Source organism: Aphelocoma coerulescens, chromosome 9 (genome assembly GCF_041296385.1).
Source record: "Aphelocoma coerulescens isolate FSJ_1873_10779 chromosome 9, UR_Acoe_1.0, whole genome shotgun sequence".
In the NCBI taxonomy this organism is placed as follows: Eukaryota; Metazoa; Chordata; class Aves; order Passeriformes; family Corvidae; genus Aphelocoma; species Aphelocoma coerulescens.
Window position 1 is genome coordinate 11,860,888 of NC_091023.1, and position 22,488 is coordinate 11,883,375.

General features: G+C 38.9%; 1 protein-coding gene and 1 long non-coding RNA gene across 12 annotated transcripts in view; one reads left to right on the forward strand and one right to left on the reverse strand.

The window, feature by feature from the left end:
* LOC138114539 (uncharacterized) overlaps positions 1 to 15,642 on the forward strand; it is a 29,839-nt gene extending 14,197 nt beyond the window's left edge. For all 3 annotated transcript variants that reach the window (XR_011152671.1, XR_011152670.1, XR_011152669.1), the window contains 2 exons: positions 13,258 to 13,515; positions 14,191 to 15,642. This is a non-coding gene — a long non-coding RNA (uncharacterized lncRNA). The remainder of the gene's footprint in view (positions 1 to 13,257; positions 13,516 to 14,190) is intronic.
* TFDP2 (transcription factor Dp-2) overlaps positions 1 to 22,488 on the reverse strand; it is a 49,773-nt gene that overhangs the window by 3,833 nt on the left and 23,452 nt on the right. For 5 of the 9 annotated variants that reach the window (XM_069024066.1, XM_069024070.1, XM_069024072.1 and 2 more), the window contains 8 exons: positions 19,078 to 19,181; positions 16,054 to 16,175; positions 13,557 to 13,604; positions 12,298 to 12,460; positions 11,641 to 11,787; positions 9,365 to 9,433; positions 7,566 to 7,717; positions 3,477 to 3,643 (listed from right to left, as the gene is read on the reverse strand). In XM_069024066.1, coding sequence (XP_068880167.1) covers positions 3,477 to 3,643; positions 7,566 to 7,717; positions 9,365 to 9,433; positions 11,641 to 11,787; positions 12,298 to 12,460; positions 13,557 to 13,604; positions 16,054 to 16,175; positions 19,078 to 19,181 — 972 coding nt within the window. Of the gene's footprint in view, positions 1 to 2,053; positions 2,475 to 3,476; positions 3,644 to 7,565; positions 7,718 to 9,364; positions 9,434 to 11,640; positions 11,788 to 12,297; positions 12,461 to 13,556; positions 13,605 to 16,053; positions 16,176 to 19,077; positions 19,182 to 20,624; positions 20,659 to 22,488 lie in introns of those variants that run through there. The other 4 variants (XM_069024071.1, XM_069024074.1, XM_069024067.1 and 1 more) reach the window with 4 other exon arrangements.

Sequence of the window (22,488 nt, forward strand, 5' to 3'; positions counted from 1 at the left end):
TTGTGAATGATGGGGAGTTGAAGCCATTTCCAGCGGAAAATGGAAAAGTCTGTCAAAATAGAAGTGTACCTACAATGAAAAGACTTACTCATTCTGGCAGTGTAGATCAATTACTAATAGATACACTTAAAACCAGGGAAAGCAGTTAGAATAAACCTTCCCAAAGTGCTGAAGTCCAATCTGAGAGTGGCATTGTTATGAATTAGGTATATCTTGCAGCAGACACACTTGGTAGAAATTTATTTTATTTGAGAAGGCTGTAAAGCAATATCCTCAACTGCTGAAACTATTAATGTACAAGTGCTGCATAAGAGTGTTGATGACAGCTGAACAAACTCGCTCAGTCAGTGGGTACTCATAGCTCTTTAGTTCCAACTCCAGCCCATTTTCCAGTCATGGCTTATTATGCAGGTAAGTAGTAGCAGGGCACTTCTTCACACAGGGGAAAAAAAAAAGTTCAAAACTGCAGCACTTTGTTTGCCCTAGTGGGATACATAAGGTGAGACATTGTTACCCCAACTGTTAGTGCCTCAGAATTTTTACTTCCTGCTTTTTTTCAATCTGCAGCCTCATTTCTAGTAGTCAGGACTCAACTAACAAAGCCAGGACTTGGTTTTGTGTTAAATGCGTGTAGGATGTGCACAGCCCAAAAGGCAGCGATGCTACTTGGCTGCTGTTCTATGAGTTTATGCTTGTCCCAGGCAGTGAAGTATTTCTGCTCACCCAGCAACCTCACTCCCTCCTTTCCACTTCAGCTATTCTCATTTGAGTCCTTTTCTACATAGTTCTACTTGTTTAATTGTTGAAAACTCCTCTGCCAGACAAAGGCTGCAGTTTAGTACCTGGAACCAGCCCAGGGAGAGCACACAGGAAAGCACCTGGGTCAAAATGCAGAAATGGGCAGGAATGTATAATTAGGATTGTGTCCTCGGGATATCCTCTTAAGGTGGTGCAAGTATCATGTTTCAGACATTGTTAGTTTTGACAGTCAAGTAACAGAAAAGTGTGTTACAAAAATAATTTAAGATACACCGAATATTTTTCTCTATGAGGTCAATATGCCTTAGCTTCTGCTGATTTCAATGGCAGTCCTACCTGAGGATCACACCAACACAGTATTTAAAATGCATATTACAGAAATACATTTATTTGCTAAAACACTGTGAAACTAGCAAACCCAGAAGACAATACTTTTATCAAACTTGGGCACTTGAAGAATGGCTAAAACATATGATCCTCTTTAAAAGAAAATACACCAATAAAGCTTTGATGTGCACATCATCAGTTCAGCAGTTCCAAGTTACTGCTTTTCAAAGCAGAGATGGTCCAACATTTTTTGTCAAGTTTCTTTAATTGAACTGGTTCAGACTTAGGATTCTTCCAACTGCTCCTCTAGTTCTACTGGCAAGCATTATAGTACAAACTACTGTTAGTGTTTGAAAGTCAGGAATTATCAGGCCTGTACAATGTTAGTTTGACCAGGCTAAGGTCAAACTAACATTGTACAGGAAATGATTCACCTACTTGGACATATTAGAACAGGACTGGCTTCTAGAGCAGTTGACCATGGAGTCAGCTACTGTGATTGTAATGAATCTTGATTGCAATAAATTTACTCAGTGAATAAATAAGAGACCTTGATTAGTTTTTCCTGTATAGCAGTAACTGAAGCCATTGTTCTTGAAAGAACCATCATGACAATGTAGAAGTAACCATGAATTCTAGAAACCAGTGATGACCCTTCTGTTTCCCTACTCTTGCTGTGTAAGAAAATGTCTAAAGACGCCCAAGGTTAAAATGGGAAGATCACCAAAAATATATGATCAGGAAAATGCTGGCTTTTCAAGTATTGTGCAAAACATTTAAATCTGTTTCCTTTATTGGTCGCTTACTTCAATTAGAAACCATCACTATGCAATTCATACTCTTAACTGTAGATTTGTGTAGCACAATTAAGTAACAAGCAACAGATAGAATAAACCTTTAAAATAAATACATATACTAGTATGTATATAAATTAAAGTATATATATATATTTTAAAATACAAATACTAGTAAGAAGACCTCTCAGCTAATTTTTACAGAGGCTGAAACAGCTGAATGTAACCCATATCTGAAGAGTACATTACTTTGCCTTAAGGATATTTCAGTAAAAAATTAAATCAATGCATTTCCTATGGTTAAAACTCTATATAGGTTCTAGGCTGCTGGTTTGCTACTAGGGAAGTACTCAGTAAATAGTGTAATGACACAGGGGTTTGTGCAAATGTAAAGAAAATCTGTTTACCTCTTTCTGGAGGTAATTAATGCAGGCTTAAAATGAAAAAGAAATTTTAGTTTGATCCTCAACACATGGAAGCAATTAAATAACTTCAACATTGCAACACTATTTATTAGAAGACCTGGGTTCTGCTCCTTTCCCCTTTTTTACATTGCTGATAAATCACATGGTAAATATGTTGAGTTGAATGAACCTGTGAGGAACAAATCAAGATTTCTTTCAACTTCTCTTTTTGTTGTGAGTGTATTTCAAAACTGACCAAAAATAAAATATGAAATCTTAGTTTTAAAACCCACAGGACAACAGGACCAGGAAAACACAAATATGTGTTAATAAACATAAGCACATTTGATGTAGTTTGAAATGTTAAGCCATTTAAAATGTACTAATTTTATAGAATGTTAACTGAATTCTAATTTATATATAGCAGTAGAAAAATTAGGGCAAGAGCTTTGTTCCCTTTCCACAAAAACAGAGGTCTATACACAGTAGTTAATTCAGTAACACTTCCTTTACAGATGAAGTCCCTCCAGAAACTTGAGAAAATGCTGGGCTAAATTTAAGCTCTGGGTACAGCAAGAAGAACACACTCTGATAATAACTATAGGAAGTGAAATCAAATCTTAGCAGCTCTAGTCTAGTGATGCAACACTGAAGGAGTCCTAGTTTTGTGTCTACGCATGACCTGTTCAAACAGGGCAGGTAAAAGCCTCTGCATGGGACATCTGTCATGAAGTCTTTGGAGCCTCTTGCTTAATTTAGAGAAGCTCAGTTCTCAGGTGGCACCTGCTGGCTCCTGAGGGATTACACCCAACCAGTTCAAGATGCTCTTTTTCTTTCCTTTTCCTCAGCTTGGGAAGAGCTGCCCTCTTCCAGTTTGCTCCTCCATACATCCAGTTACTCAAAATTAATACTAACGCATGAAAATCTGTTCTTGGTATCAATTTAGCTATTTAAGAAATAATTCTTCATAATGCAGCTCACACAGAAGTTTTTTGTTATAAATCAGTGTGAATTAAGTCAACAGGACAACTAAGATAAACCTTCCAAAATTAACAGTAAAACAACTGGTTCATGTACCACCCTACTACATCCCACAAACCCTCAAATGTTAGAGACTTAATAAGTTAATATAATTAAATTTGCTTCAGTTAAGTAAGGTTATGGATTTTATCAGGACCAATATTTAACTTACCTGTGATGTAGCCTTCTAAAGCTTTTGGCACCAGTGATTTTGCAGTTCTTAAGTCCTCAGCTGAACATTTGCCTGCTTCGAGTCCAAAGGACATTCCCATTCTCTTCAGCACCTCGCTGTCATCATGAATCTCAAAAGTATTATCGAAATTAAAGAGGTATTCAAATCTGCACATAAAAAATTAAAAGTGAGATGATTCTGAAAAGAGCACAGCTGTGCTTTTCTTGCCTGTTTTTTCTCTGGTGTTTTTGGTATGCACTGAGGTAAGTGTCTGGAGTCTTGATTTTTTGTGAAGGGTCCTTAAGGAAAGAGAAGAGCAAGAAATGCTTTCTCTTTTCTGTGACTGGCATGCCACACGTTTAAAATGGCACGTTCTCAATTAAAGTAACTTCACCACTGCAGGAACAAAGTTTAAAATTTTCTACCTCAGTAAGTAGATTCAAAGGGGAAGAGGGAGACCTTATTAAACATGAACCTTCACTTGCACTAAAGCCAATCAGGTCACCTGAAGCCCTGTCACCAGAATAACTATTTGGTTTTTCTGCTTTTACATTTCACTTTCTGTTCTAATGTGCAACACTCCTCCTGTGAACTGACCTATTTACTTTGCTATAATTTTGCTTTTTTGGATGCAGCTAGAAAAGCAGCCTGTTCAGAGTCCTGTGTGTTCACAACCCACCATTTCTGCTGCAGGACTCTCAAAATGTTTTTAACTGCACACAGAAGTGGAAACTGAGATATAAACTTCAGACAGCTTTAAGAAAAGCAGGGGCATTTAGGCTGGCCTTACACTGTCATCACAGGTATTCTGGTCTGTAAAATAAGGCTTCGTTCCAAGTACCTCCTTTTCTGCTGACAAAACCTTTGTCCCTGGAAAAGCAACCCATCCCTGAGATACAGTCTTTAAAAATACTTGTTTTCTTACACCTGAGCCAGTAAGCTTGGAAGCTTTACAGCTCTTGAGTTTATACATAGAATTTTCAATTGGTAATCGAATGCTTTGTGCTGGGTGTAACTGTCAGTTACACACAGCATTTCTTCTGTGGCTCATACCATGCTTGTAAAACCTATTGTTTATGCACCTTTATTTATTTCAGCATAACCACATTAAAAGGGTAACTTCTTTCCTCTTCCCAGGAAGTTTCCAAACTAAGACATTTACAGTCCAGTATTTATCCAGTTTGGTTTCTAGCAGCCTGCAGTCACTGATACAGGAAGTCCCTATACTTCCTCTGCTTTTAACAGCTATTTGAGGATTTTCTTTCAGGCACTTGACATTACCCCTTTCTGAACTTATGTAAACTTTTGGCATGAATAAAATCAATTATGATTTGCATAGACTGTTACAAAAACATTCTTGTCACCTGGTTTCTTCTCTTAATGTCTCAATTTAATATGCAACTGTGTGCAGCAGTTCTTTATGTATGTTCACCGGTGATTTCTGAGACACCTGGGAGTCCACTGTCCTCTCTTTTCTAGGCCAAAGAGCCCATCTTTCCTTCTGTCAAAGCCTTGCCATAGCCTCATTTCTTCTTGCTGCCCTCCTGTGTCTCTCCTGGTTATGCCATACTTTTTCCAAGAACATGAGAGTGTATAGTATTCCAGATATAAAGCACTATATGCATCTAGTTTTACACTGTAGTCGTTACTGTTTTTCCTAGTAATTCCCAGCACAATTTCAGCTGTTATTGAGAAATCAACTTTTGTTCTCACAGAATGATCTACTGGGCTGCCATGTTATTATTCAGTACTACAAGCTAGGTCCAGAGGCTAATAATACTGTGTATACAAAATTGGGTACACTTCCTGTCCGTTTCCCATGGTAAGTGCAAATCTGATCACCAGTGATTTTAATATGGATTTTCCACTGCTACAGGCAATTCCTTCTGTAAGGGTACAAGAATCCACTTCCTACATGGTCTCCCTAGTGTACAGCATTGTATCTCCAATGACAAAATCTTCAGCATTTCCCATAAGAGATGTTCTAATTTTCCAACTTTCTGATATACCTATTGTGTCCGAATACTTGTTTAAAACAAAGTATTCTGGTTACTTTTTCTTTCTTTTTCCTGGGACCAACAGCATTTATACAGAAGTACCATATACACTAAATAGATTTTTCCTGTATAAATGGGACTTATTCAGGTGCCTCATCTTTAAAATTAGTTAACTACTTCCTTTTTACCTGAAGACTTTGCTTTTCCTACTCCAACTTCAGACATGCCATTCCCAGTATGCTGCTTGGCACCCATCTACTTTCTTAAACTCTAAACAGAACTTGCCCAATAACTCATCTTTTTTTTTTTTTTTATTTGTGAGACATTTCACTCTGTTTTGGCTGTTCTTGCATTGGAAAAAGCTTAGAGAACACAAACCTATTTTCCTTCTGATACTAAATCACTCTTATATGTACAACATTTCCAAGCAATTAATTTCCTTTAGAAGTTCCTCTGTAGATACAATTTTGAGTAGCTAATGCTGTGAGCTTAGCTCTTCTAAGCTGGACTTACCAGCATCAGTACTTTATATATATGTTATTTGGAGAAGAAATGAAAATGGAAGCCCTTTAAAAAGTGGCTTTCAGACTGGAACCAAGTGCGGAGCAAGCACTCAAACTGAGCAGTTATACTCTCCAATAAACTACAGGTTGAGAATTCTCCAGACCAAGTCATCACCCCCTTTGCTAAACTGCCTTATTTAGCAGATCAGTGTAACAGTAGTTAAAACACAGCAGTTTCTGGCACTGTTTACCTACTGCTGCTGCCACTAATCAGTTGCACAAATAATAACCACAGTGGAAAGCTGGCTTAATTTGGGTCATACACTTAATGACCTCCAGATGACATACTACCAAAGCTGAGTTCTATAAATTGAAGTATCCACAACTTTAATAATTTTGGTGTGCTCACTTTTAGTAGGAGTGTTTTCACACAGCTGGTGAGTGTAGAAGCATGTTACACTGCTCTGGATCCCAAATGCCAGATTAATCTCTAACAACTCAAAGCAGCAGTTCTGACGTTTTAGTATGAAAGTGTTCAACTTTTTAACAGCTTCAAACCTAAATGTAGAGCCCTGTTTCAAAGAGCAGGAATACCCCTATAGTGTGACTACAGAAAAAGGGTGTAATTATGCTAAATCAAAAGTGATCCTAAAATTGCCAACTTGCTGAACTGCAGTGCTGATGAGAGTATTCCACAAGTTTTGTCACAGAATATATTGGACTTCAGTCTAATGATCTACAAAAATTCAGCTTTTAATAGTATTGTTGTTTTGCATGCTGGTGCTTGAGTTACTAGAGTCTGTCTATTTTTGTTGTGTGATTGACTTGAAGTTCAGTACAGGATTTGCATACCACAGAGTAAAATCTGTAATCTACAGTATTAGAGCAAAGCCAGCTATTTTCAGCTAATAAACTGGTTGTGAGCCGATTACCAGTTAACGTAACTGCACCTCATAGTTCAGCCATATTTTCACAGGATGAAGAGCACAAGCACCCACAATTATGTAACTGGTAGATTTTCAGATTAATGTGAATGCAACTGTAGCAGTTTACTCACAAAGACATTATTACAAATTTCTGTATCTTTTCCTTCGAACAACTTTTTGCTGTTAAAAAACACTTTCAAAGATGTTATCATCACCTGGAGTATGTTACTTTTGTGCCCCATGGATAATCTTGTGTTTCTGACTGGGTACATTTTTATGGCATACTAAGAGTAAGAATTCAGAGACACAACCATGCGGCTGCTTTAAAAGGTAGTGCTGTCCTAGTATATAGTTTCATTCAGTTATTTCTCCTGTGCAGTGAATGCTCTTTGAAATGTCAGCCTGAAGTGCCTTTTACAACAGTGAAAGTCAGCCTATTTTAACTAGAGATTGTAAGGCAGCATTTATAAACTCATTCATATTACTACTGCAGTTGCATTAAATATTTAAAAAAACAACAAGCAAACCCCTGAAGTGACAGTTGCAAATGTAAATATAATAATTACTTTTAGTAAACTAGAAAAATTTCCCTCACTTGTTTGAGGAAAAATTCCAGTCCACAAAGAAAGTAAAACTATAAAAATTAATTCCATAAACACTCACTTATCACTTGATATGCTGCAGTCTATAATTGTTCTTTTGCTAGTGTTGACTATTAAGAAAGGCAGCTGTATTGTGGAGTTCAAAGATGGAGGGCCTTGATTTTGCTGTTCATTTTGCTGATTTCTTTGTACCAAGTTTTTAAATGCTATTTGCTGTAAAACAAAAGAAAGAAAAAATGTTTACTGACAATAAAAGAGCAGACATCAGTGTTTCCAGGAAACACCTGGAAAAACCTCATAGGTCTTAATTTACCAATTCTCAATACCTTGAGTAATTTTCTGTCAAAAAGTGAGTTGTGGCCTGACTTTCTCTTTGCACTAGTGAAGTTCACCAGGAGCCAAATTTAAACCTAAATTTTGCATACATATACTATTGATGCTGCCCCCCTCACATTCCCTGGAGAAGAAATAAGAAAGTAGCAATAAAGCTTGCTGGAGAATGCTTCCCCAATCCCTTTGAAAAGGCTCTGGAGTCAGAGGTCTTCTCTGGTACTTCTTAGGTGTAATTACTTCGGGGTAGGAGATAGTTACACTGAAACAAAAGTTAACAAGATTCCCATAATCTGTATTTGTATCCTCTTTCCCTTCTCATCCATCACCACCTTCTCTCTCTCAAAATAATTAGTTTGGGAATTCTCTGGAAGTTATTAAACAGGTGCTGTTTGTGACACCGCTCACTGCCTGCCGGTTTCTTATATCTGACTGCACATGTATGAAAATGTGTGGGTTTAGGAAATGTGATTTGAGGGACTGGAAGTCAGTGTATTTACCCACTTGAGGCACTACATACTTCACTTAAGGGCAAAAAGATGGATAGCCAGAATCTCAAAGGACTGGTAAACCCTTTGCCAATCAATACAATCAGGGCAATAATGACAGTTGTGAACAGTAAGGGAGTCAACTTGGTCATATTTGGACTGAAAGTTGAGAGGGCCTGAGTTGCCTTATTTTCACTAGTGTAATTTCATGTTACTCTTAGAGGAACTGATGTATTGGGTCAGACAGATAGAATCACAGTTGTACCCTAAGAAGAGAAAAAGCTTTTGGTGACAAAAAAAAGGAGAAGCATCACATATTTGAAAGTTTCAGTGAATATCAATTACATGAAAATTGTATCAGTATAGTTGAACCAGGAAAAATACAGCCTTATTGCCTATAATCTCATAAAATAGTTTGATTGCATTTAAATTACTAAAAATCTGCACAGACTAGAAGGCTTAAGAATGCTCATAACTATATTTATAAAATGTTACTTTATAAACAAGATGCATTTCAAATATATTTCAGCAATTAAAGCCAAAACTCATCTCAAAGGTACATTACAGAAAGTAAAGGTGTTGGATTTGCCAGCCTTCCACTCTTAAGATCCAGAAATGTCTATATCCCCCAAAACAACTCTGTTCACATTTATATAAGTTCTGTTGTGAACCATAGCTTAGATCAAAGAGATCAAAAAGAAATTTTTGAAGAATGACTCAGGGTAGCTCTGCGGGAACTTAGAGTCAACAAAGGGGACTTGTGAGTTGTCCCCATTCCCACAAAGGTTGGCAAAAGCAGAACACTTAGGAAAGCTTGTGGCACACAGACAGAGCATGCTGGTTTACAGTAGGCAAAACTGAACCACAAAGTGATGGCAAGAGGTTCCCCTACCAGAATCCAGAAAGGTCACCGGGGTCAGACTTTTCTCCTTAGTATGTCACAGCTGTTAGTTAAATCTAGAAAGAACTTCAGAAGTTCTAGCATGTCGGATTTGCACTTGATATCTTCATTTATGGGGAAAAATATTAAAATTAAATATACCTGCAGCAGTAGTTCTTGCAGTTGGGCTCGCTTCTGTTTTATCCTTTCAATCCGCTTCTGTTTTTCTATCTTAAAAGATAAATGTAAATACATCAAGATACTTAGTTACCTTGTTTGTTCCCTAGTGCCAAACTGAACAGGCTTTCTTTGTAAAAGGGGGCAAATTGCATAGGCACATGAGTTTCTCCATTAAAGAGGTCTGGCAGACTGTAATGTCTTCCTTTGTCAACAATTTTAACTCCAGTAAGGATTTAATTATTACAAGAGGCTATTATCTTCCCACCCATTCTGTCTCTTCTGCCTTGAGCACTGAGTGCTAACTGGCACCAAATTAAACACTTGCTCGAGGGGATGCTTTGGGGGTTTTTTCAGTTTTCTTTCCTTCTGCCCTCCACTCTTTTGGAACTGTGCACGTCCCACTGTTCTCCTAGCTGCAAGCTACTAGACATAAATATATGGAGGCTGGGCTTATGATCACCTACATCTTTCCAGTGACCTCCACTTTTTGTTTGAGACTTGATTAAACCGGCAAGATTGCAGCAACAAAAAGGGGTAGAGGTAACATTTTCTACATAAGCACAGCTCTTGCAACAGTTTAGTTACTGCCGGTTCACGTGGCCAAGCCATTGTCACAGGGACACGCAGTGCTGGCTGCCTGCCGACCCTGCAGGTACAGCAGTGTTTGGAAGCGTCCTCTGGGCAGTGCTGAAGAACTGGACAATATTTATTGGAGCTGAAAGGGTTTTTTCTTCATCATCCTCTTGGTGCCAGCACTGTATCACTGGCTCCCCAAAATACTAAACTCTTAAATTACCTTTTCATTCAAGCACTGAAGCTAAATGATGTGGTCTTTTAAAGCTTAGCTGGTCCAAACTCCTCTATCTTATTTATAAGGTTGCTTTGTGGCGGTTCCCTCCTCACACACTTTAATGTTTAAAATGTTTCTTTCAGAGCACAGTAGATGGCTTTCTGTGCTGGGAGTCTTAAAACCAGTAAGCAGTACAGATATCATTTAGGCATGGTTTCTATATAACAAGCTCTTTTGCACTGATTTTTGTACTGGTAATCTTATTACGGATTTACACTGTAAGAATAGTTGCCACTTTATACAGCTATAAAAGCAAAATTAATTCTGATTTTCACACCATGAAAATGCAGCTTTGTTTTACATTCTTTTCCGTCATGTCAGAAGCAGCGACAGTTTTTGAAAAATATGCCTGGCTTCCATTTTGTGGATGTGTAATTAGAGCCTGAAACAGTGGATTTCATATGATTATTGAAGATGAGACAATGGAATTCAAGTTTTATATTTGTAACAATAACCTATACTGGAGACAATGCATTCACATGAATGCATGCAGAATGTAGATTTATCCAGAATTAAAAAAACCATCCTGGAGCATAATGATTGAACACATGCATTCTCCTAGGATGAATGTATTTTTCAAGTTGCTGTAATGGACAAGGACAGTAAAAGCTTTTCTCTTACCACATTTAGAAAAACAATTGATATAAATGACCCTGCACAAAAAGAACTGTTCTGTACTGGGGAGAGACCCAGCCACCTTTTAAGATACCTAATTAGGCCCAAGTATCACAAACTGCGATATATTTGAAGACAGCCATTACAGCACTCTGCAGTAAATACAGTGACTTGTGCTTTTTATTTATAGCACATTTGGCCTGAAGGACAGGCAACATTTGTGCATATGAATTCTGGCATCCCTGCAAAAAAACAGTGTAACTCTTAGCCTGCTGAAAAAATAATGGAAATAACCAGTAAGTAAAACTTCTTTTTGGTTTCTCTAGCAGTTCATAACTAGTATTTGACATCCCAGGAGGAATTATTTTTCAAAATAATTTCCATTGAATGATATTTCTAAGTACAGACTTTAATAGAGAATTGGTCTCCTTTTAAATGTAAACCATTTTGTGAGCATAACTGAACCATAAATTCTTTTGACTTTCTTCTGGTTAATTCAAGGTACTGAAGACTTTAACCTTAAAAATAATCCCTGATTTAATCAATGTCCATTTTTGTAAGGTAAAGAGCTTGGTTTTTTAAAAAAACTAAATGTAATGTCTACTAAATGAAATGGAACTAAGCATACACAAACATATTCTTTCAGTTTGTTCCAATATCAAAATTTGTATTTTCATAGTGCACAAGCATCAAAACCAATCAGGTTCAAATTGAGAAAAAAATCCCTCTTCTAAAGAACAACTCAATTATCACAACGTGAACTAAGCAGAATTTCCCATGTACCTCCCTTTACCTCTAGATTCTGACATTCCTGAGCTGAGTTTGTAGGAAGGCCGATCCACCGGATTTCCTTCTTCTCCTTTGAAATGATGTTCATTGCCATCAGGACGTTGAGGGCATCATAAACTCTCCGTCTAATATTTTTCTGATCATAAGCCTGCTAAGAAAACAATACAACACTAAGTACAACGAAAGAATTGAATTAAAAAAGGAAAAGCAATTGAACACATCCTTCATAGACATGGAGAAGATAAAATGCCAAAATGGCAGTTCAGGTTGGAGTAGTGTTAGACCATGATCCTTCATCTGTGATACCGCATAAGCATGCTTGGTTGTAAATGGAAACTTCAGGCCTTCCTGAAGCATCTCTGCAGGAAATTCCATCATGGCAAGTCTGGCACTGTTCAAAAGCCTGACAAGGCCATGTATACAAGAGTAGCCTTTTCTTAAAGTTAGTTATTTTGGCAGATTCCTCTACTTTGTTTATAAGAGGGAGTTCAATTCTTATTTAAATTCTATATTATTAAATTTCAAAGGATAAGTCTTTATATTTGAGAACTAGTTAAGTGAAGGAGAATATGGACTGTGGCAAGACAGTGCATAAGCAGAATTCTATGATAAACCAGACAAATCTGTAATGGTATAACAATTTCAACACATATTTGCTTACTGAATCTGTTGCTAGGTGGCTGTTAGAATTTGTGAATTCTGATACAAGCTCATCAGCGACTTCGTTGTATGAAGTTGTTCCTTTACGTTGAACTTTTTCGCAAACTTTCATTGAAAAATGCCTCAGACCCTTTCCATTTTTATCTCCTTTCTTGCTTCTCTTACTGAAAAGAGAAAAGTATTTTTTTAATACATTGAATGTTAATAAGCTACTTTGTTACACAGCAAAAGGCCTTTTGCAACAGAAATTTGGACTGTCTAAATGAAAAAACTTTTGCATCAGTTTCTTGTTCCTTACAAATTGGCAAAAAAATGCACTAGAGCCCCTTCCTTGAGTTTTTCTACATTGATAGCATTTGAATATACCCTGCTGGGAAGATGCTTAAAATGGATTTGTAATTCATCTCAAGGTAGTCTCACAAAAGAGCAACCAAAAAAAAGAGGAAAAATCTCCCAGGGTGCTTATGTGCCTGGAAGCCAGATTTATGGGGATCTCTCTTGTGTGTGCCTAAAATAGAAAGGCTCAGACATCCCTATTTAAAATACAGCAGGAGATACTAAACTTGGTCATTAGGGGAATTAAGGTGTGTCCACCCTAGAATATATCCATATACGTACATCTATTCTATGATGTGTCCACCATAGAATAGATACAAGAATCCCTTTTGTGGAGAGTAAGTACATATTCATTGGGTTCTAACATGCCAAATTAAGAACTGGCAAATTGTCAGGGTTATTTTCCATTCACCTTCTTCCAGAAAAGCAAGAGCTTAGGTAATGGTAATAGAAAAAACCAGGAGCAGTTGTTTTTATCACACAGACTAGATCTGGATGTGTAATTCAATAGAAGCCTTAAAAAAGTTCAGCTGTGTTATTTCTGGGTTTGTTGGTGGTTTTTTTGTTTTTTGGGGTTTTTTTTTTTTAAATTAGTCTCATGGTTTCATTTGATAATGTGTTCCAGGGAGAGCTGTTATTTTACAGATAAAGGTCCCCTGTCAGCAGTAAAAAGCTAAAGAAACTATTAAAAAACAAGAATGGTTTTCAAAATTGTGAATGTATTTAAGAAAACAGAACACAGATAAAAGAAAAAAAAAAGAGTAAAAAGGAACACCAGAAGACTAACAGAAACCCCAACACAGCTTTGATGTGAAGGAGTGAAAACTGCTGAAAGTGGGAACTGGAAGCTGTCTTTCTGAAAGGCAAATCTGAAGTAAACCAGGTATGACTCTATACATAAAATATATGTTCAGTAACACTCACCTTTCTGAAAAATCTGACTCTATAATTTCTTGAGTCCGTTTTCGCTCCCTAAGACAAGACAATTCAAACTTAAGTTGAAAATAACATTATATCTAAAGACCACTAAAATCACTGTATATGGGGCCTACCTGGTTCTAGTGTTTGTTTTTACATGTTTACTGAAAGGGAAAAATAGCACACAGAGCTTGACAAAATTTGAGGTGGGACTTGTGGAGGAAGTTGTCGAAGCTCACTGCCAGACAAATTCTATTCCAAATTTTACCATGCTTTACCCATATGAATTCAGGGAAGTCCCTTCACCTGGAACTACAGGAAGTGCTGGTGTGAGCTATATGACCAAAGTCCCTCAAAAAGGAGAAGCTGAGCTCCTTTGAAAATTCCCATTTAAAATTCCTCCATGTGGAAGAAAAATGTCTTTAAACAGTGCATAAATTATATCCTATATTTTCAAGCCAGTGAATGTTCAGAAATCTTTTAACAAAACCCCAAGGTAAAACACTGAACATCTTTCTGTTAGAGCTGATGCACACAGAGCTGAAGACAGACTCTGAATAAGCAGCTGCCATGAATTTTGCATAGGGCTAGCAGTCTGCAGTTGCTGGCCGTTCCTTATCATTCTTTTTATTCCCCACAGCAAGCAGGCTGCAGGAGCTGTTTTCCAGCCCTGCCTTTGCTCGCTGCAGCTGACCCAAGGCACTGCCTGAGAGCTGTGCTGAGCTAGGGAACGTTGATTTCCTGCACTTTCCAAAGCAGGGCTCACAGCACAGCTAAAGACCTGACACTGCTGGGAAGGAGGCTGAACAAAAATGATGGATTTGAAAACCTGTGCTTGAAAGCCAGCACACATTTGGTTGTGTGATCCAGAATGCAGAACCAGGCCTCTCCCTCGGCAGCACCAATGGGATTTCTGTCCATGGTGCTTAACTGGGGCTAAGCAGCTGGGCCAAGGGCTGCAGCACTGCCCTGGGCACGGGCCTGGAATGGCATTGAGGGGAGAGCTGTGCCATGCTCGGCACACCAGACTGCCCCAGCTTGTGCCAAGCCCTACCAATAAACATGCTCCTCTCATTTTGGAAACAATTTGGAGTCTGTGGAGTAAAGAATGGATAAAGCAAGCAGTCTTCTGAAGTGTCTTCAGCAAGGGCTCACTACCTCAATTCAGGAATACCACAGATCCTTCCTCAGCTCTGTTCCTCAGATGAAAATATTGCCTATTGCATGGACTTCTGCATGGATCACTATTGACTGGTCTGTCTGGAGTCACCTCGATCCTTTTTATGGGTGAAGCAGGAGTAAAGCTCATTGGAAGCCTGTGTCTCGACTTGGACAGTACACAAAGAGAAGGATGGCGCTTCTTGCTGGTGGCAGTTGATCCACTGCAACAAGGCTGCTCTGGGAATCCCCATCACTGGGTTTGGATGACACTAAGGAAAGTAATGGCTGTTGATTCTTTGGTTTAGCAAGCTGTGACCAGACAGTAGAGTTTGTCCCTCTTCTGGGTACTGAAAGAATATCTACCTGGCCTCTACATTTCACAGAATTTGCATTAAAAAAGTAGTATTTGATGACTCCTTTTTCAAATAAAATCAGAACTAAGTGCATTCAAAAGGTATTCCAGGAAATGAATACATAGCAAAAAAATTAGGCTTAAAAACTGCGCAGCTGGGCCTACAGTTTATCGACTCCATGGGGGGGAATAGAGTAATTGGGAAGTACAACCTATCACAGTCCTTGCTTACGGAGTAAAATGAAGAAAGTCAAGGTAAAAACATTGCACTCTCATTTCTGCTCTTTCCTAGATGCTCCATTTCCCACCTCTAATGTTGAAAAGGCAATACTGACACTGATTAGAAAAATTAATCTAGATGCAGAAATATATTACTTTTTCAGAGGCAAAGCACTACACCTCTGTTTTGAGACAGCTAAGATCAGCAGTCCTAATATTAAAACAAAATGCCAAGAAACACTGTAAAGATCAGACTTAATTAGAAGAGATAAAGAATGTCATGTTTGGCTGGAGCACCTCAGAATCCCATGAAACTTGTTGCTAATGTAGAATAGTAATAAAAATACCATGCTGATCATATTCAAAGTTTTCTCTTTGAGTTTATTCTTAAATGCCTGTTGAAGTGTTTTTGACAGTCTCTCCCCCTGTAGGCACCTGCTGCTGTGGTCAGCAGCAGTACTACCTGGATACACCATAAACCTATGGAAAAAATAAAGGCTTCTTTAACAGGAGTCGTTGTGACTCTCCATTTTCACCAAGAAACAGACACTGCCAGAAACCACAATTAAAACTGACAGTGAAGTGACTGGTGCTTATAACATGTTCACATGCTTCAGACATCAGAAGTGCCTGCCAGTCTGAAAAGCACACACCATACTCTCTTTAGCAGTGCAAGAAGTAGAAACTGTAAGTCAGCGTATAGATTCAACAGTATAAATAATGGAAAAGATCAGAACACATGCTCATCTTTAAATGAGACAAAAGTCTTACCCTGGGACCCAGCCAGAAGCTTCTGTTATATGTGTCTGTGTGACCATCGTTGGAGCTGGGTTATACGGACTCCCAATCAGAACATTCCCCGAACTGGTCAGTCTTTGTGGTGTGCTTATGATCTGTAAAATTTAGCAATAAAAACCACAGCTCTCTTAAGAAAACAGAGATTACTTCAGCCCAAAATTCATGCTAAGCATTTCACTAAGAAAAGTAATAATAATTTTGTACCAGAAACAGTCATATTATACAGAATAGATGGCATCAGATCTTCACAGAGCAAAGTCATTGCAGTGCTGCTAAGTTTTCTATTAATTGTACTATGTTACTATATTATTCATATGGACAAGAACTAGACAAATAATTCCAAGTAACTCCTGGGTATGGCAGATAGGATCTGTACCTATAGACACCCAATTGTTCCTTCACGAGTACATCTAAGCAACTTCTTGATCAATGTAATCAATACAGCCTTCTTTCTTTCCAGTGGATTTGTCTCCTGTAATTGTCTGTACAAAAGACAGTGGCAGGCAAAGTATTCCCTGCAGTTTCTAGCATTTAGAAGATCCCAAGGCACTCTGGCAACGAATTGTACCTACAGGATTTAACATGAAGTCTTTACAGTATAGATAGAATTTACATTTATACAAACCTGTTGACATTGTATGTACACTGGTTAACACCAAGACACCTGGTCTCGACTTTTAAATCACATCCAAGTTCATTTTTCAAAGTAGGTCACCAGAATAATTTAAATAGTATTTTAAAATGAAACAGCATTAATTAGCTAATCTTTAAACCACTTTTAATTATTTTGATTCCATTTTGGTAAGAGTCATACCAAAGTTTCTTGGACAGTGCTTTTTACTCTTATACCTTACCTAATTTTTTAAAACTTTGTTTTACTCTATTTATTAGTGACATTTTGAGTACTGACTGTACTAAACTTTGTAGTTTCCTTTACTATTTAACTTATCCAACATCTGTGTAAGCATCCCAAGGCACTCTGGTAACTAACTGTTATAAGTATATGCTGTAAGTAAACAGCCGATATGTATGTACAGCAAGTGTGTGTATATATATATATATATATATACACACACACACATCTATATACAAGCTGCAGATAAGTATACAGCATTCGTTTGGTATCCATCAATAGACGAGTTTAGACAAGTAGAAAAATTGTATGTGAAGAATTCCCCATTTCCTCAGCTCATTGAGCATTATTTCATATCCCTCCTGGTACCACATTGTGACTACATACATGTCTTTTTTGTCTTAAAGACATAAATTTATCTCACTTATTGTTTGCAAATGTACAGATTGACAGAACCAAGTGAAAAGAGAATTTTAGAAACCAAAACACAGGTACAGGTTATGTATTTATTTCCTGGTTGATACTGGAGAACCAATGGCGCCTGGCTTTACTCATCGCAGGCAGGCACAGGGAAGGTGTCACTTCAGTCACCTGACTGCTGCTCTGGCCGGAGGCAGAAAGGTGTCAAGGGCTGATTCATGTTTCGGAGCTCGGCGAAATGAGCGCGGGCGTGGCCGGCAGGCGCCCATGGGCCCGGGCTGAGTGACACGCGGCCAGCCCGGCCCGCGCCGCCATCTAGCGGCACCCGGCCGCTCCTGCAGCCGCACCGAACCGCCACGGACCTCCGCGGCACAGCCCCGTCCCACGGCAACCCGGAGCGGCGCCAAGAGCTGGGACCCACAGTGGTTAAATAAAGCCTAAATTAATTAGTTAATCAAGCAGCGTGTTGCTGAGGTAGATGCTGAGGGAGTGCTAATTTTGCCACTACTGACAGCTCGTGAGCATTCACTTTTAAACAGCCTGGCACAACACAGCCGTATGCTGAGTGTCTTAGAAGGCCTGCAATTATGGCTATTTAATAAGAAAATGTTTTCTGAATGTAGATCTATCCTTGCAAAGCAGCAGAATAAAAGAATAAATAATAAAACAAAACAAAACAAAGAATAAAAATTGTGCATCTCACATCACACAGTAGCTTTTGCAACTTCTACCTGCTATAGAACCTAAACTGCAAGCAGGGCTCACTGAAACCAAAAGCAGGGCTTGAGAAGTCAGTCATAAGAGTAGGAATTGCATTAAGTGACTGTTCTCCATGTTGTGGGCTATTTATTTCACTGCCAGCACACATCCTCAGCAGCAGAACTGTTCCAGTGCAGTGCCACAGGGCACAGGCTGTAGCAAGACGTGCATCAGCGCTGACGCACTGAGCTGTTCCTGGCAGGCAGCCCCTGGCCAGTGCTGGGGGCAGAGCTCTGTGAGCAGGGGGTACCATGGGGGTGGCTGTGATGTGTGTGCCCCTCTGCCCAGCTGGGACAAACCCCCTGAAGAACATCAGACACTGCTCATGTGAGAAAGACCCAACACCATTTTTATAAAACACATCAAATAGTTCTGTACTCATGCTAAGTGCTTGGCAAGGAGGTATCAGGTTACTAGAAACTGTTCACAGTATTGCCTATTTAGCTCTCTGGCCATCAGAAAACCCAAATTTTTTCTCATAATTAGATCCAAAATCCCTGGAACATCAATATACATATATAGTTACCATGGACAGGAAAAGAAAGTTTTAAGAAGAGTAGTTTCAATAAGTTTAGAATTTCTACCAACACATCAAAGACACTCCCTGACAATGCTGGAGATTTACTGGTGAGAACATGACTCAAAACATTCAAAGAGTATCAATAATGAGGAGTTTTTTCTTAATACACTTTTGAGTAATAGTTAAAATGTCAGCTGGTAAAGCTGTTTCAATTTCCACTCAAAGCCAGGAAGATAGGTACCCCCTAAGGGCACATACAAGAGCATTGTTGAGAGTGGCAGTTCTGGCATGCCAGGCCTGCTGTGCCCCCATGTTACCACCTTCCATCCAGGTGGGGCATTTTGTGGCTGAGGCAGGAAGCAGCAAGTTCCTCACATGTTCCTGTCTTACACCACCAGGAAGTCACAGCCAGTTACACAAGCATTACTGGGGTTGCAAAACTTACCATTTGGGGTCCAACATTCACATTGATTGGTCCCAAGGTTTTTGGCAAAATCTTAGTCGGAGAGTTGGTGCTGGAAACTGGCAATGCGATTACGGAAATATTACCTAAAAAGAGTGGTAAAACAGTTTTAAATTACTTCCTTAGTAACCTGTGAAAAACACTTTGGCAAATTCTCACACCACTTTAACACTTTGGAATCAGGTTAGCTTTGCTGTCTCATTTGCTGCAAACACACCCTCACGTAACAACCTCCAGACCTCCCAGCAGATGTCACAAGGACACCTCACAAAACTACACCTTCACTTTTTTACCTTTAAATTACATGTATTTTATTTCCAGAAACAATTTATTCTTGCTTAAGACAAGGAGCGTACAGCCTGACATTCCTCAGCATTAGAAGTGAAAATTAATGAGAATACTTCTAATAGAAGTCAACATACAAATCCTAATTATAATCCCGTGTACAAAATATGCATCCATAAACCTTCAAAGCCTTAACCATTCCTCATCTGACTGTCCCAGAGCATTCCACAGACATCACTGATGTAAGCCAACCACAGCCTGCCACCAGGCAGCCATTTGGACTTAATGTTTAAATCAAAACTGTTGCAGCACCTCCACTACTCCTTGAATATTCAATATTGTTGTGCACAAGCCTCTCAAAGCCCTGAGCACACTGGCTTATCCACAGACACCATGGTGGCAGCAGCTCCTTTCTCTGTGACAGCTTCAAAGCAGGAGAGCTGGGAACTGATCAAACACCGGCCCCGTTCCCTACACACAGCCTTATCCAGCATGGGAAGGGATGGGCATCTGAGGCACAACCAAATATAAGGAAGAGCTGCCACTGCCTGGTAATCCAGAGTCAGCCTGGGTCTAGCTGGGGTCATGAGGACAAGGATTGGTTCCTGGAGAGCTACTAATGTTCTCTGGCACTACAGACAGCAGCTGAAGGCATCTGAGGTGACAGGTCCCTTCAGAGCAGCACAGAACCCAGCCCTCCTCCCACAGGAGCCAGCCAACATTCAGCTTAGCCCACATGACCCAAGCTGACTCAGAGGTGTTACACATCCCTGTTCCCCTGTCTTTTCTCATATCACCTGTTCACTTCCACTGCCCAATTTTCTTTTCTCACTTTGTCCTGAATCATGGTCTCTTTTTTTTCATTCAATTTTAGTATACCTATGTTTTCCATGAGGTAACTGAAAAAATGATAAATTCAACACAGTAACTTCTCTGCAACAGGAAGCAGAAGCAACACAACTGAGAGAAAAAGGATCTTCCATAGTTACAGCACAACAGTAGAAAAGATGTAGATATATGCGAAGTGTCACCTTTATACGAAATATTCAACAGATATATGAGAAATACAAACAAACTGAGACTAGGATGTTCTAATGTTCTGTGTAAATTCTTTTGGCATCTGGAGTAATACTACTACTTAATATTAATTTTCCAAAAGGCAAATCTTTATCTGAAAACATCTTTGGAAGCAGCTTGCATCTCTAGTCAATAAAATGAATAAATTATTCAGTCATGTAACTTACCTAGAACAACAAATAAAAATCTCCCACACTTGCAAACCCACCCCCCCAGTAAATCCTTGCTCTGTTATGAAACATCTTTTGTAAGGTGGTGCCAGAGAGCACAAGACAGTAATTAATGATTTACATACACTGTGTTCCCATTTTGAGCCCAAAATAGTTCTCTCACTTGTCAGTTCTACTTTTGTGAGAGGATTTTGCCCAGGATTTCCCAAGTTGTGCCAGCATATTCCATCAAAACCTAGTCTCTCCCCTCATTCCAGACTGTTGCCATCAATGACGTGTCACTTCCCAGTACTGCTGTAGGAATTTTCCTCTTTTCTGCTGCAGCTGAAACTTTTGACCCTATTATCTCCAAGATCAGCTCTCATACTATTTTTCCTTGTCCCTTTTCTTACCAGGGAAAAGAAATAAATTACTTTCTCTGGTGCCTACAGCATAAGGTCACATGGCCAAGTGCAGTAAAATTGTGAAATGTCAGTTTTGGCTCCCAGCTATTAAAACCACAGGGCTACACAACAGAGTTGTCTCCAGCTACACTTCCCAGCCTGCAAGAGGCACTGGGCTGTCATGTTTGTGTGGGGCTCGCAGCACTGGACAATGAGCACAGCAGCACAGCCAATGCACACAGCCACCCACCACATCCATCACTGGGCACAGCTTGTTTCTTTCTCAGCATGCGCTACACAGACTGGTATCCATGTGATCCATGTGCTCCAGCTGCACCTGCAATAGCTTTGAACATTTGTATGGATGTACTTCCCTCACACACACAGGCAGACCCATGGCCAAAGCCACACAAACCCACCAGATTTACTGAGCAGTCCTGGAAAAACCACTAATAAACCACTAATTAGCAGCTACTGCTGCACTGTGCCTTCAGTTAAATGGCTCCCTGGATAAAAGAATATGGGCACCTATGGGGCAACTTCAGTGAATACAAGGGTCATTCAAATGACTTGATTTTGATTTTAAAAAGACAGTTGCTTACATATGGTGTGTGTTTAAATGTCTTTTTGGCTAGAGTTACTGTCAATAAAAAAGATTTTCATCTTCTAATCCCTACACAAATCCCTCATTTGGCAGCAGTACTGTCAAAACAACCTTAAGAGTTGACCAAGTTTTCAAAGAAATGTTTCCCTGCCCTTGTTCTTACTTTTAAATTTCTTCATTAGCAAATACAAGTATGTGAATGTGTAGATTTTAAAATATAGATAGGATAGAAAAGAACCAGTTTGTTTTTATGAGTGAGGTATTTCTTATCCACAATGGCCAGGAAGAAAGAAGAACCAAATTTTTCACAGTAAGAAGTTTTTCTATATGTTTGTCAGCAGTTGAAAAAATAGTAAAGAGAAAGTTTTATCAATTATAAATAAAATATTCCTCCCTACCATTTTCTTTTTTTCAAAATAGCATCATGGTCCAGATACTCATTTGAATCTCAATTGCCTCAAATATTATTATTATATCATTATACTATTATATCATTGTAGTGTTATTATATTTAGGAGGAAGTAGATGCCACAAAACATTCAACAGATTCAACTGAAAGCCGAAGTATCATCCAAGTAACTATATATACTATCACAAAGCAACTGTAAAGGCTTTAAAAATGACCAAATTCTAAATAAATGCCAAGTCTTAATAACACCCATCATTTGGGGACAAAAAAGATTGCACTGATTTATGTCCCAGGGCACAAGAGCAGTGAGTACAGTGATAAGCTGAACACAATGAGACCCATCAGCCTTGAGTCACGGTAATCTCACTGCATGGACGGAAAAGGTCAGCACAGATGGATCAAACTCGAATGATTTGTATAATAATCCTCAATTCTTATATAATGTTTCTCAGCAGCACTTTCAAG